The 14,605-nt window shown below is 32.9% G+C and overlaps 1 protein-coding gene across 1 annotated transcript; it reads left to right on the top strand.

The window, feature by feature from the left end:
* Positions 1-5,584, top strand: LOC115957315 (protein DETOXIFICATION 19-like). The gene is made up of 7 exons (XM_031075537.1): positions 1-473; positions 3,063-3,607; positions 4,053-4,139; positions 4,228-4,284; positions 4,623-4,861; positions 4,957-5,075; positions 5,234-5,584. The coding sequence occupies exons 1-7, from the start codon at positions 177-179 to the stop codon at positions 5,363-5,365; spliced, it is 1,476 nt and encodes a 491-aa protein (XP_030931397.1). The 5' UTR covers positions 1-176; the 3' UTR covers positions 5,366-5,584.
* The last annotated feature ends 9,021 nt before the right edge of the window (positions 5,585-14,605 follow it).

Genomic DNA, 14,605 nt, shown 5'->3' with positions numbered 1-14,605 from the left:
GTCTTTCCTAGTTTGTTGTCTCCCTCAATGTTTAATTCATTGTGAAAATCAGTGATTTGTTTATTGGATTGGGCCGCACGACCATGTCAAAATCCTAGTAAGACTGGCATGTATTTAAGAAGATTATATGGAGAAAAGGTTGTAGAAGAAAAACAAAAAATATTCTTAAACCAGATATGTCACCAAACACAAGTTCAGAGAGTGCTACACCCTTGTTTGAGTCTAGTGATCACCATCACAACGAGGAAGAAGAAGAAGAAGAAGAAACAAATAGAGGGTGTTGTAAGAATGTGTTGGATGTGGTAGAGGCCAAGACCCAATTATTGTTTTCCCTACCAATGATTCTCACCAATGTTTTCTGCTACTTAATAACCTTAATATCTGTCATGTTCGCCGGCCACCTTGGTGAGCTCGAGCTTGCCGGTGCAACTCTTGCAAACTCGTGGGCAGTTGTCACAGGCCTCGCTGTCATGGTAACTCTTTCTATTATGTTCCTGTCTTTCATTTCTTTTATTTATCTAGTTTTTCTTCATTTTCTTAAAATCTTAAATTAAGCAGCTTCATATTACAATTTTTTTTGCAGTATATATCAATCTTGTTGCTTGTGTTATATTATATTGTCTCTAGGCTGGGGTACAAATAAGTATCAAACCCCAATAAATACACATAGGATTTGGAATTAATTACATCATAAGTAATTCTTATATTCTTGTGGAGGAATAAGACTCAGTGGGAGAGCAGAAGTGGCAGAAGGAATTGTTTATTGCCTCTTTTTTATTTATTTATTTTTTTTTTTGGGTTTTGTTTTATAAAGTGGTTTCCACGTAATTGCTTTCGAATATGACAATGATGATTGTGAAAGGTCGTATTGACAATCCATGCAACCACTCCACTGCACTCCACATATGACCAAGAATATAAAAAATTCAATAGCAAAAGCATGCATAAAGCCATAAACGTGACCTATTATATGATTAAAAAACTGAAGGTTCACATGACTGCAGCTATGTTTCTTGTTTTTTAAGTCCTGCGATACCGGTTATCAAAAAAAAAAAAAAGTCCTGCGATACCAACCTCGAATAATATATAATAAATTACACATTATCTTAAAAGTTTAAAAATATATATATTTAATTATTTAATTATAATTCTTACAATATACATCTAATGTAGTGTTAAAAGTATTGAGTTCATGACAGAGTCTAGGTTTGTGTGTTGTTTGATAAAAAGAAAGGGAAAGAAAATTTTTAGGTGGGCCAGACATTTTTCATGTTGAGAGAGAAAGACAAAAATAACCTCTTTCTTTTACTCTTACAGTTTCACCTACCCTACCTAATTTCTACTTTTCCAGCACTAATCATCAATCTTTCCATACTCCTCTTCACAAGCATCTTCACACCTAAGGGAGAAAGACAAAAGTGGCCCTCTTTTGCTCTTACAGTTTCACTAACCCTACTAATTCCCACTTTCCCAGCTCTCATCATCAATCTTCTCAAACTCCTCTTCACAAGCATCTTCACACCTCAGCGGTAATAATCAGAACATCTTTTTATTTTTTTTTTCTTTTTCCTTCTTCTTGTCCTTCTATCGGTAATAATCTCAACTTAATTTTCTTTTTTCTTTTTTCTTTTTTCGCTTAGCAATATTAATTTTCTGTCCAGTATTAACTCAAGTTAAAATCTTTGGCTTAGCAATATTAATTTTGTCCATGTTTTTTATGATGTTGCCCACGATTTTAACTAGATCTTTTCTGCCTAGTATAATTTGTTGAACTTATATATTCAAAACTTTGTTGCCCACGTTTTTCTTCCCAGCAAAGTTGACACATAATACAATTTTTATTGCCCATAAAATTTATATTATATATAATAATAAAAATTTATGTGTAACGTAAATTTTTATATTATTTAATGAGTATAAATAAATCTATTTTTTATATATTACGTAACAATAGTATATTAGTCAATTTATATAATTTACATTTCTATTTTCTTACTTTTTTTTCTTCAATCAAATAAAAGAGTTTTTCACATTTTTATTTTTTTTATCTTACTTTCCCACCTCTACAACTAAATACACACAAAAAAAAATTAAATTTTTTTTATCCTTCTACTTCTTCACTCTTCTAACCAAACAGTTACTCAGTCTACCATGAGAATGATTAAGACCAAATGAGAGTAATCGTACATACCATTGAAGTGACACAATTCTTACTTTTAGATTTATTTTAATGAACAATGAAAATATTTCATGATCAAAGCACTGTGGTACAGTTGCATGAGCAGACAAAAAGAAAACACAGAAGGAAACAAAACTATACCTGCTGCCAAAGCTGACCCACTAGGCACTAGCAAATACTAACACAAAAGAGGGATAGACTAACAGCTAAAATCAAACACAGAGTATGGGATGATGATCCAAAGGGTACAAAGAATCCAAGGGCACTCTCAACTCTCAAGTCTTTAACTTCAGCTGACACCTCTGAGAAAGAGACCTCAAACTTACCCACATTAGTTGTCAAACCAAACAGTGCCTTGAACTCTACTAAAAACTGATTATTAGCCTCAATAGAATCTTTGTTAGCAGCTTAAAAAATCAACTGGTCATCAACAAAACATAGGTGAAACAGATTCACTTTTGTTACTTTTAGGATGGTACATGAAACCATTCCATCCTGCTCTTTTTTGCAATATGAAACTTTTGAAAACCGTTATAATCAGTACAAAGAGGTAGGGGGACAAAGGATCCTTTTGCCTCAACCTCTTTTTCACTTCAAAATATCCAAATAAACCACCATTTAAAGCAATAGAGTATTTAGGAGTAAATATACTTGTTAGGATCCCTGCTGGAATGCCCAAGAAGATTTTGATAGAAATTCACTGCCATACTTGTTATTCTTGTTCATGGTTAAGACGTTTTGCTGCTCCATCGGTTTCGACCGAAACTGACGTTGTCCACCCGAAACGAAACCAAACCGAACTGTGGTTTCAACTGAAGGCTAACTATTCAATGATACTCCATAGTTGACTCTTACATTATAATTATTTGTTTTTTCATTCTAGATTGGGTTAAGTGGATCACTTGAGACACTTTGTGGGCAAGGATTTGGAGCAAAAGTATACAGACTGTTGGGGATTTATCTACAAGCTTCTTGTATCATATCCTTCCTCTTCTCTATCATCATAGCCATTATCTGGTTCTATACAGAGCCTATACTAATCTTACTTCATCAAGAAACTGAGATTGCTAAGACGGCCGCTCACTATATAAGGTTTCTCATTCCTGGATTATTTGCATATGGCTTCCTGCAAAACATCTTGAGGTTTCTTCAGACACAATCTATTTTGTGGCCCCTGGCCATATTCACAGGTCTACCATTGGTTATTCATTCTGGCATTGCATATGCTTTAGTACACTGGACATCTCTCAGTTTTGTGGGAGCTCCATTGGCAGCTTCAGTTTCATTATGGCTATCAGTCCTTATGTTGGCCATGTATGTGACTTGTACAAAGAAATTTGAGCATACATGGGGGGGATTTTCATTGGAATCATTCCAATACATTCTTCCAAGCTTGAAACTAGCCCTTCTCTCTGCAGCAATGGTATGGTAAGTGTGCTTTTAATTCTATTGTGTCCGCTATTCTTAATGATTATGCTTTTTCTTTAGTAATTATAATTTTTATAAAAAAAAAATAAAAAATAAAAAATAAAAAAAATTGTGACATAGCTTATTTTGATATGAGAATATATTTTAGAATGACAAAATATGAGGCAGTCTTGTTAAGATAGAAAATACGAACTAAACACTCACCAATGATTGATGAAGTGTTCTGAATTTCAGAAATTTTTCTTTACATTAGTTATATACCATGGCCAAATGAAATTCCAAACTGATCTCAAATTAAACAGGCTAAAAGAACTCGGTCCATACTGAAATTAGCATTATGACCAAAATTACCCCAGTACATAAGTTGAGCCCTAAGACATGGTATCATAAGCACAGTCATGACCTTATAACTTTCAAAAGTCCTCTAATTAGAAAATTTTGTCAGTTTGGAGTACTGGGCTTTCGAGATTTTGGTTCTCTTAGCGGGATTGTTGCAAAACTCAGAAACAACCACTTCATTGATTGCTATGTGGTAAGCTTCACGGTCATTTTCCCTAGCTGTATCAATCATAGACTTGATATTTTTGCTTTAATAATTCTTTTTTGGATTAAAACTTCAGCGTGAATACAGAAGCTATCGCTTTCATGCTCTCATATGGTCTCAGTGCTGCTGCAAGGTTAGTTTGTATAATACCTTCGTTTTAAGTTGTCTCATTCTTTTTAAGCTCTGCATTTCCTTTTCCGTTGATAAAACTTAAAAAAGGAAAATTCCTCCAACCCACTATTTATGCCATGATTGAAATAACCATCAACATGTACTTTTAATCACATGAATTTTTTAATAGTAATGTGACTTGTTAAGAAGACTTAACAAGGCCTGTGATTAAGTATATGTGGATGGTCTCTAAAAGCCAAATAATTTGTTGGAAGAGATTCTTCAAACTAGTTTAGAGGAAAACTTTGTCTTTTCTCTGGTATGTTCCAAATATTGAAAAAATTTAACTTATTGTGACAGCACAAGAGTGTCAAATGAGTTGGGAGCAGGCCATCCCAACTGGGCAAAGAATGCCATAGGTGTGAGTCTAAAGCTCTCCCTCCTTGTTGGGGTCACACTTGTTTTGGCTATTGCATTTGGTCACAATATATGGGCTAGTTTCTTCAGTGATAGCTCTGAAATCATTAAGGAATTTGCTTCAATGACTCCTCTGCTTGCAATTTCAATATTCATTGATTCAGTGCAAGCTGTCATTTCAGGTCTGAATCATACAATTTTCTACAATACGCTCTCTCTACCTCATCATTACAAATTTACATTTTCAGTTTCAAGGCTAATGGTTTTGACACTGCAGGGGTGGCCAGAGGATATGGTTGGCAGCACTTGGCTGTTTATGTTAACTTGGCGACCTTCTATATCATTGGTTTACCAATTGCATGCGGCCTTGGATTTAAGACGAATCTGCAAGCTAAGGTGAGCTTAAATCATGATACTATGAACAAAGTATCTACACATCAGTTAAACATGTCTGCATAGACGTACAAAATTTTATTTTTCTTATTCACAAATTTGAGAAACAATCAACTACAAAATTTTTGTAATGTTTCCTTTGTGTGCATTATGTTATACAGGGTTTGTGGATTGGCTTGATCTGTGGCCTCTCCAGCCAAGCTGTTGCCCTCTTTTTAATTACACTGCGAACCAAATGGGCTAAACTAAGCCTCCCCGAGAAAGATAATAGAGAAAACCCAGTTTTGGTTTAATTGAATGACAAGCTGCGGAAAAGAGATGAACAACATGGCCTGCTTGGGTGAACTAGGCTGGGTTTGGATAGCACTGAAAAGAAAAACCCAACGCGCCTGCTTTTTTTTTATGGGTCTCGTGCACTATTCATGAGACTTGCAAGTACGGATTTTAGCAAATTTTACTTTAAAATTGGGTCTTACAGCACTATTCATATATTTAAAATTTATTTTGCTATAGTGTTTTCAGTTTTTAGTTTTCAGCAATATGCAATATCTAAACAGACCCCTAATAAATGACCAATGACACACATTATGTTGCACATGCATTTTGTAGTGACAAGTTTTAGCATGTGGTCCGGCAAATATTTCACCATATTTGATAGAGATCCCGTAGAATTTAATAGATCTTTGTTGAATTCGGTGATATCCCCTATTAAGCATGGGTGTGGATTCAAATTCAGGTGTAGGAGTTGGCAAATTTTTAAAGTAGGGTGTGGGTGCAGCAAACTGCGGTGATTAAAAAATTATTAAAAATATTTTTATTTATATTTTCTATATATTGCTAAGCTTATCTTTTTATATAATGGTAAACATATACCAATGTAAGAGTAATGGTAAACATATATTAATAAATTTAAAAGCATATTTATATATATTATTATAATGTTTACACAACCCTAATTTTGGCCCAATAACATATTTATAATATAAATTATTTTCCTTAAAAAAAAGTAATGAGGTGATAAAATCAAAGTATTGAAGAATAATAAAAACTGATGGGTAAAGGTGATAAAATCAAAGAATCAAAACCTGTATTTTTACTATTTTCACAAGTTTCAACATTTTCTATCTTTTTGACTTTTCAATTTTTTCTTCTCTCAGAAGGCCACATGAGGCAGAAGAATGGAGGCTGGCAACATGGTGGCGGCCTGTTTCAGTCAGAATTGGGCCATATCGGCCATTTAGGCACCCATTTTCGCCGGAATCGGCCCGGTTCAGTGTGAATCAGCCCCAATTGGTGCAAATCCAAAAAAAAAAAAAAAGTGACACGGACATGCTGTCAACGGCATCGAACATCGCGTCGGGTGCGAGTGCGACAACCCTGGAGCCGCACTCGTACTTTCTAGGATAAGCTTCACGGATCTAGTGACAGGTGCAGAACCATGTACAATTGTGAGGGCCATCGCCCCCCAGAAGTTTTAAAAATATCTCCATTATTGCTAAAAATTAGCCTCATGTCATTAGGTTTCTTAGCATTATAAAGACTATATATAATGATGGCAGTCGTATAGTTTGTGCCATCATTCTTAACAAAGAGTTTTTTTTTTTTTTTTTTTTTTAATTTAATCTAAGCAAAAATGGCTATAAAATCATGATAGGTACAAAATTCTTCTTCAAATTTTCTTTTATATCTATTTAAATTTTGTTTTATGATTTTTCCACTTTAATTTATTTAACAAAATTATAGGGGCTTTATTCACTAATTTTATCTAGTATATTCTGGCCTTAAATTTGTCTTTGGTATAACATTTGGAGAAGTAAAACTATAAATTGATGTACCATTGTGCTAATATAAGAATTGGTATATTTAGACTTATAAATTCTCAATATATTACGAGTTGGATGATATTGGTTTATTAACTTTGTTAGTATTTTGAGTGCTAATTTTAACGGAAGATGCTAAGGGTATGTTTGGTAACTGTTTTTTCTCCTTATTTTCTGTTTCCAAATACAAATTTCTATTTTTGAGACTAAAAAACTTATTTGGTAACCTAAAATGGACAGAAAATAAAAATTGTTCTCAAAACTCAATTTGTAAAGGTAACTTAAAATATGCTAAGGGTATGTTTGGTAACTGTTTTTTCCCCTTATTTTCTGTTTCCAAATACAAATTTCTATTTTTGAGACTAAAAAACTTATTTGGTAACCTAAAATGGACAAAAAACAAAAATTGTTCTCAAAACTCAATTTGTAAAGGAAACTTAAAATATGTAAAAGACTGTTTTAAGTTTTTAATTTTCAAAAGTTAATGAAAATATGTACTTAATTTAATGAATCTGTCTTATTTAATAAATTAGCAATTAGAGTTCAAATCCTAGGAACAATATATTTTAGTATTTTCTATTTTTTTCTTCAAAAACCTTTTTTTTAATTTCAACTAACCAAACATGTTTTTTATTTCAAAAATAAAAAGAAAATTTTTTTTCTTTATATTCCCAAAAATAAGTTTTTGAAAATAGAAAACAAAAACTGTTACCAAACATAACCTAAGTTTTTTTTTTTTTTTTGAATATTTTTTATACATCTCTATAGCAAACTAGATAATGTCCCTCGCGATACATGGATGCTTGGTAATTTCATTTGAAAATGATTTTTATTCTTTTAAGACCCATATATAATATTCATTTTGTCATATTGTATTTATGATATTTCCTATAATATTGCTAAATTATTTGAAGTTTAATATTTTTTAATTCATATTTTATAATTTTTTCTTATCCTAAAAGTGATTTCAGACTATTGAGTAGGTTTTCTTTACTAATCTATATATATGAGATTGGAATTGCATAGTTATTAGAAATTTCTAGGAATCTATACCATAGTATAAATTTAATATTTAAAATAATAAAATAACATCTTGATAAAAGGTAGACTTTATTTCTAAAACCGAACACTTCCTCAACCACTTCATTCTCACCACCAAATCTCAAACACTTTGTTCATAATCTAAAAGAAAAAAAAAAAAAAATTTATTTGTGGACCAACATAAAGAGAATGTAATCAAACAATGAATAATTGGCTAAATATACTTCAATTTATCAATTTTAATTGCCTCTAATAGGACCTTTATATCCTAAAAAAAAAAAAAAAAAAAGGAGAGAGAGAGAATGCTAAAATTCAAGAAAAGTATAAGCTAAAATTGGGAGAATTGATCTTGTATTATTAATTTTACACATGAGTTTTGTTTTTATATAGAGAAGTTTTTTTTTTTTTTTTTTTTTTTGAGAAAGAAGACTGTGAATATCATTGAAATCAGTCATAGTCAGTGAACAATACAGAATGGAGATGTGGAGGAACATCCTCCATCCACACCTTAAAACCTATGACATGTCTTGCATATTTTGCTAGGTTATGAGCAACAACATTGCCAATTCTACGAGTATGGGAAAAAGTAATACAATTGACCTCTGTTAAGATTTTGGTCGAAGCAAGAGTGTGGCCAAAAGAAGATAGGGAGTCATCATTCCTTTTGAGAGCGTTTATCACCACATCTGAGTCACCTTCCAATATGTAATTGGAGAGGCTGAGTTCATGAGCGAAAGAGATGGCCCATGCCGCTGCTATTGCTTCAACCAGGTCGGAGGAGAAAGGCAACTGGATCTGTTCCGATAAGGATGCAAGTACCTGTCCATGGTCATTTCGAATAACAACACCCAAACCAACTTTGTTAATATCTTTGAAAAGTGCCCCATCAAAGTTGATCTTGAGAGAGTTTGTTGGTGGTGGGATCCAAGTAACCCTGTTTGTGCTAGACACCGTGGCTGGAGATTGTTGGGCTCTGTTTGTAGGATGGAAAACAAAGAGGGCTTGCCGAGCATTTGGAATGACCTGGGTTATGGGATAATCATTATGCTACACTCTAATATGGTTTCTACGGGACCAGATAGTCCAAATTGTTACCACCATCAATTCTATATTTTTTTACTCTTCGTTGGCAAAGAGTAACAGCTCCTATGTGTCTCGGAATGAACGGTTCTTGCGAAAAGAGAGTTCTTCTATGGAATCTCAGATCGGTGTAAGGGTCGGGCATTCCCATATTGCATGGGGAACCGTTTCAGACACTTGATGGTAATGATCTTAGCTATCTTCTTGGAGGATTTGTCTCTTCTTCAGGTTCTTCTTCATGGGGATCGCATCTCTACATGATCTCCAAATGAAATTTTTTACTTTATTTGGGATCTGAAGACCCCAAACCAGCTTCCAAACCCCATTGTCTTGCACCAATTGTTCTGAAGCCTGAGTATTCAAGTTCACCTTTGCTAGGAAGTTGTACTTAGACTTTACCGTGTACTCACCCGAAGCAGTGAAGGGCCACACAAGTTTATCTTCAACTGAGGTGATGCATAATGGGATGCTCTTTATCAAACTCACCTCCTCGGGAACAAATAGACCATGTAGCATATTTTCATCCCCGCTTTTAGATTCTGGGTCTATGAGATCAAAAACCTTCAAGTCTTCAAAGCCTTCAACCTGTGGTGATAGGATTCATGGATGGTCAAGGGGTGGCAACCAAGCATCCAGCCACACACTAATGGATTTTCCATAGCCCACTCTCCATTTTGCTCCCTTCAACAGGACATCTCGACCCTTTAGCATACTAATTAACTTACAATCGTATATCAAAACCGTAACAGAAAATTAAATAATTTGAAATTAATCCTAACAAACCGCAACAACTATAATCAACAACTCTAACCAAAAAAAAAAGATTTAGTTGGATAAGTACAATACATAAAAGATACATGAGAAAGAACATAAAAATTATGTGAAGAATTACTTAATTCTAGCTTTGATGGAGGGAACTAACAATATGATTGTAGTTTGTACACCATTTGCACACTATTCTTGAATAATTGCAGCTAAAGCTTAAATAATCTTGATTCACAAAGAAAACTCCAAAATAATCATAATTTTTTACTTTTATGGTCGAGCATCATACCAATACTACACTAAATAGTAGTCAAAAATTACTAAGAAACCAAGAAATTGTGAGGGCTAAAACAAAATAAAAAAGCACCTAACCTATGGCATGAAGATTAAAGGTCTATTTGAATACCGTTCATTTTGCTGAAACTGAAAACTTATTACTAAAAGTACTATAGATAAAGGTAAAAGTTAGCTGAAATAGTATAGTGGAACCCATGAATAGTACTAAAAAGTGCAGTGAAGCTTATGAATAGTAGCAAAAATAAGTTGAATAGTGAAATAATTTTCATTTTTCATTGGTATCCAAACGGAGGCTAAAGGCTATGGGTCGGACCGGTAGGTATATATAAAGTAGCAGAAGTACAAGAAATGAAAATGGTGAGTGGAAACATGAAAAGTTTTGTGCTTTGTGAGAAAGAGGAAAGTCTTGAAACAATGAAGCCAATAACATGAAGAGTCCTTATCTTTTAAATTTTAATTAGCCCTTATCTCTGACATGGCACTTGAGGAATGTCCTAATATAATGAATCTAAGAGAATAAAGAGTTTTTATCTTTAGAATTTTAATTAGTCAATATCTCTGATGTGGCACTTGAGTAAAGAATTTATGTGAAAAAAATTCCTTGTCAAAGAGAGCGCCACATGGCAGAAATTCATGCTTTCTCACATGAGGTCACTACTTTTATATATACTAGTATTTAACCCGTGTGATGCACAGGAAAATTATTGAAAATAAAATCTAATGAATGCTAAGCAATTATGCAAAATACCATTTAAATTAAAAAGACAAATATTAGTGAATGTTGTTATCCTTAGCTGTTTGCGTTACATCTAGAATTTCATATTTAAGTTACTACAATACTACTTATAGCAACTGAAGATCACAATATAAGTATATTACGAGAGGCCAAAACTTATATTATCTTCAAGCTCCCTTTAGCCTTACAAAGTCCCTAACAAAATTTCTTTTGTATTGAATTTGATTTCAGAGGGCTTATTCAAAATTATTTAAATTAAACCTCAAAAATTAGAAAAAAAAAAATATATATATATATATATACATACATACATACATACATACATATATATATATATATATATATAACATTACAACATTGTAGGAGATTAATATACAAATAAACTACCAATTTAATATGATAAATCACTATTAGTAATTTAGAAAGCAAAAATTAACAAAATTAAAGTTGTTACCCATTTAACCTAAAACTTTTCATATTCTAAAGTTGTCAAACACCTATTAACAAATAGCTATTGATATAAAAATATTCAGTAATTTCTTCAATACCGCAAGTTGTTTATGCTGTAAAAAATTTGAGAGAATAACACAGCAAGCATCTTAAACTCTTTCTTGCTTGGATCCTACAAAACAATATATATATATATATATATATATATGTAGAGAGACAACCAATTATGATAGTGTTGGAGGCAAAGTAAAAGATTAGGGGAAAAAAAAAAAAAAAAAACTGAAGAAGCAAGCGGTTTGGCTAGCATACCAGCTAGTTAATTTATATCAAAAGACATAAAAATCTTACAATCAAATAGAATCCATCTTAAAAGTAAATAAATACATGTGGTACAATCAAATAAATAAAACGTATGTCAAGATGATCAAGTTTGGCAATGAAGAAGACGCAACCGCTATTGATGAGGGTAATCTCTATCTTAAACTTATGATAATGATGAAGATGCAACAACTACTAATTATGCAGATCTAATCAACAAAAATGACGATAATTACCATAAAAAAAGTCTTTTATGATATAGCACATCAAGGGGAATAAATAATAAACAAACCTATGAACAAATTTCAGACACATATAAACAAAAGTAGAACACCCACTAAAGTGTTTCATTTCCTTAGACAATGTGGCTCAAGTCACAGCAAGCCCTAAAATGAAAAATTATGAAGATAAAAAAGACATTGTGACACTTCACAATAAAGGTTGGGTAATAATGATAATATTTAAGGCACTGCGAGAAATTGTGCAGCGTTGGGATCCCAAAATAGTCTTTTTAATGGAGACTAAATTGAAGATGAGTGCCATGAAAAGAGAGAAGGAGAAAGCTGGTTTTGTTTTTGGTTTGATTGTTCCAAAAGCTCAAAATTGTGGAGGTTTCACAATGCTTTGGAAGAAAGAGATCAAGTTAGAAATCATGGGATATGCAGGAAACTTCATTGATGCAATAGTGACTGATGAGTCTTCTGATTTCAAGTGAAGAATAACCGGGTTTTATGGGCACCCTGAAACGCATAAAAGAAAAGAGTTTTGGGAATAGTAAAAAGCCTGAATAGAAGATTCCAACTACCATGGATTTGTTTTGGAGATTTTAATGAGATTTTGTCAGTAAATGAAAAATGGGGAGGAGTGCAAAGATCCCAAAGGCAAATGGAAGGGTCCAGGTCAGTAGTAGACACCTGTAATTTCAAGGATTTGGGATATACTGGTCCAAACTTTACATGGTGTAATATGCAGGAAGGGGATGACAGAATTTATCTAAGACTAGATAGGGTTTTGGTAACACAAGACTAGATTGAAAAATACAAGGAGGTTTAAGTCCACCACATTGTGGACTCCAAGTCTGATCACTTTGCTCTACTAGTCTCAGATTCCTTTACTCCTCGACATCCTAGAAAATGACAGTTTCACTTCGAAGCAATGTTGGATAAAAAGAGAGAATGCAGAGACATAATTGAGGCTGCCTAGGAAAATAGTAGAAATCAAAATACCCCTTGTGGTATGGCTGAGAGACTCAATCAGTGTGTAGCTGAGCTAAATAGGTGGAATTTGGCCACCTTTAGGAAGGTACCAAAGCAAATCCCCAAAAAAAAAGGGCCTTAACAACATGGTAGCATAGCAAGAGACACAGATGGTAGTATGGGAAGAGAAATCAATAAGCTAAGAAGGGAGATTAATGACCTTTTGGATAGTGAGGAGATTATGTGGCAACAGCGAGCAAAGGTTCAATGGCTGATGCTTGGAGACAGAAACATGAAGTATTTCCACTCTAAAGCATCCCCCGCGCGCGCACCGGGGGGGGGGGGGGGGGGGGGGTGGGAAGAGGCCCACCTATTTTTGGGTTAGACCATGGAACCATTTAGTTGATTTATGGTGTAGGTGTAAATGAGCGGATTGTCATGGAGTTAGTCAGTTATAAAATCACAAAAATAACATGTGTAAAGAGAATATATGCATACAACAAGTTTTGTGACAATTTTGTCATGTAGTAACAAATATGGTTATATATAATTGTGTAAATATAATATGTGACACTCGTCTATAACGAGTTTTGTTTTTGCATTTGTGATGGAGGATTCAAAATTCCCTTTGTTTATGCCCCATCAATCAATATCTTTTACCATTACTATATATAATTGCAAAAGCCAATTCCTAAATCTCCTCCATTACATCTCTCAATTGCTTAAACACAAATTAAACTTATTCTAAAATCAATATATTTAAAATAATATACTAAGCAATTCTACTTTATACTGATGCAAAATAGAAGGGGGAAAACCAATATAAACACAGTATAAAAACTTCCAAGAGAAAGAAGATTTTTTTTTTTTTTTAAACATTTATTTCCTAAGCACAAAAATGAAGTGTCATAAACAAAACTAAACTCTTGATTTGTGGCCTTTCGAGTTCAAAGTTCAAACTATAGGAAATCCTCCAATGGTCCACAAAGAATTGATGCATATGATTGGTGTTAAATCTCTTTTGTGCAAATGCAAACATTTTACATGCAAACTGCAATAGTAATGTCACTTTTTTTTCTTTTTTTCTTTTTTGAGAATACTAACTATTAACACACACACACAGGGAGAGAGGATAAAGTTTTTTTAAAGAAACTTATAATGATGTATATCTAATGTAACTTTTTTTGACAACGATGTTTTCACTTTCCCTCTTTTTAGGTGGATGGTATTAATCGAAGTCATTGTACAATTAAGTGGATGGAAATAATTGAAATTATCACGAAATAGGACATTTATTCCCATGTCTTTCAATAACGGTTTTCCTCATAGCCACATGCATTTTTCAAATCTATTGATTTTTTTTCTACGATACTGTGGAGAAAGAGATTTGAATAATTGAATCCTGAAGATTTTTGTTAGAAATACTAAAAAATGTCGATTAAGTTACACCTATCTTTGCAGTTATAAAGTATCTTTAAATGAGTTACTCAATATGCCACATACCGCATCATCTTATCACATATTTAAGAATTGGGAATTTATTAAGATGTTATTAGGTGTGGTAGGATGTATTGAATTTTAAGTAAAATGATAATGTGAAATCACTTATTAGATGGTGTAAAACATGAGTTTTACACCCCATCCTTATAAAATTTAATCTCTTTCTAAATTATTTCTCAATTAAAAGAAAGTTTAATCAATCTCTGTAAGCCTTAATTAGAGATTTTTTCATTGTTTCCTCCCAAATAAAGGATAGGTACAGAGCAACATGTTATATAGTCAACAAAATGAAAATTATTTATTTTTTTATAAAAAATTCTCTCACATTGC

The sequence above is a fragment of the Quercus lobata genome, chromosome 8, assembly GCF_001633185.2.
Source record: "Quercus lobata isolate SW786 chromosome 8, ValleyOak3.0 Primary Assembly, whole genome shotgun sequence".
NCBI classification, from domain to species: domain Eukaryota; kingdom Viridiplantae; phylum Streptophyta; class Magnoliopsida; order Fagales; family Fagaceae; genus Quercus; species Quercus lobata.
The sequence above is the reverse complement of the archived record's forward strand: the minus strand, read 5'-3'. Positions and strand labels throughout refer to the sequence as shown.

What these genes read in the sequence shown, in the direction of transcription:
- LOC115957315 (XM_031075537.1), top strand. Translation starts at nt 177, where the DNA reads ATGTCACCAAACACAAGTTCAGAGAGTGCTACACCCTTGTTTGAGTCT. An exon ending in CTCTCTGCAGCAATGGTATG is followed by an intron (nt 3,608 to 4,052) that starts GTAAGTGTGCTT and finishes AAATTTTGTCAG; the next exon opens with TTTGGAGTACTGGGCTTTCG. An exon ending in AGTGCAAGCTGTCATTTCAG is followed by an intron (nt 4,862 to 4,956) that starts GTCTGAATCATA and finishes TTGACACTGCAG; the next exon opens with GGGTGGCCAGAGGATATGGT.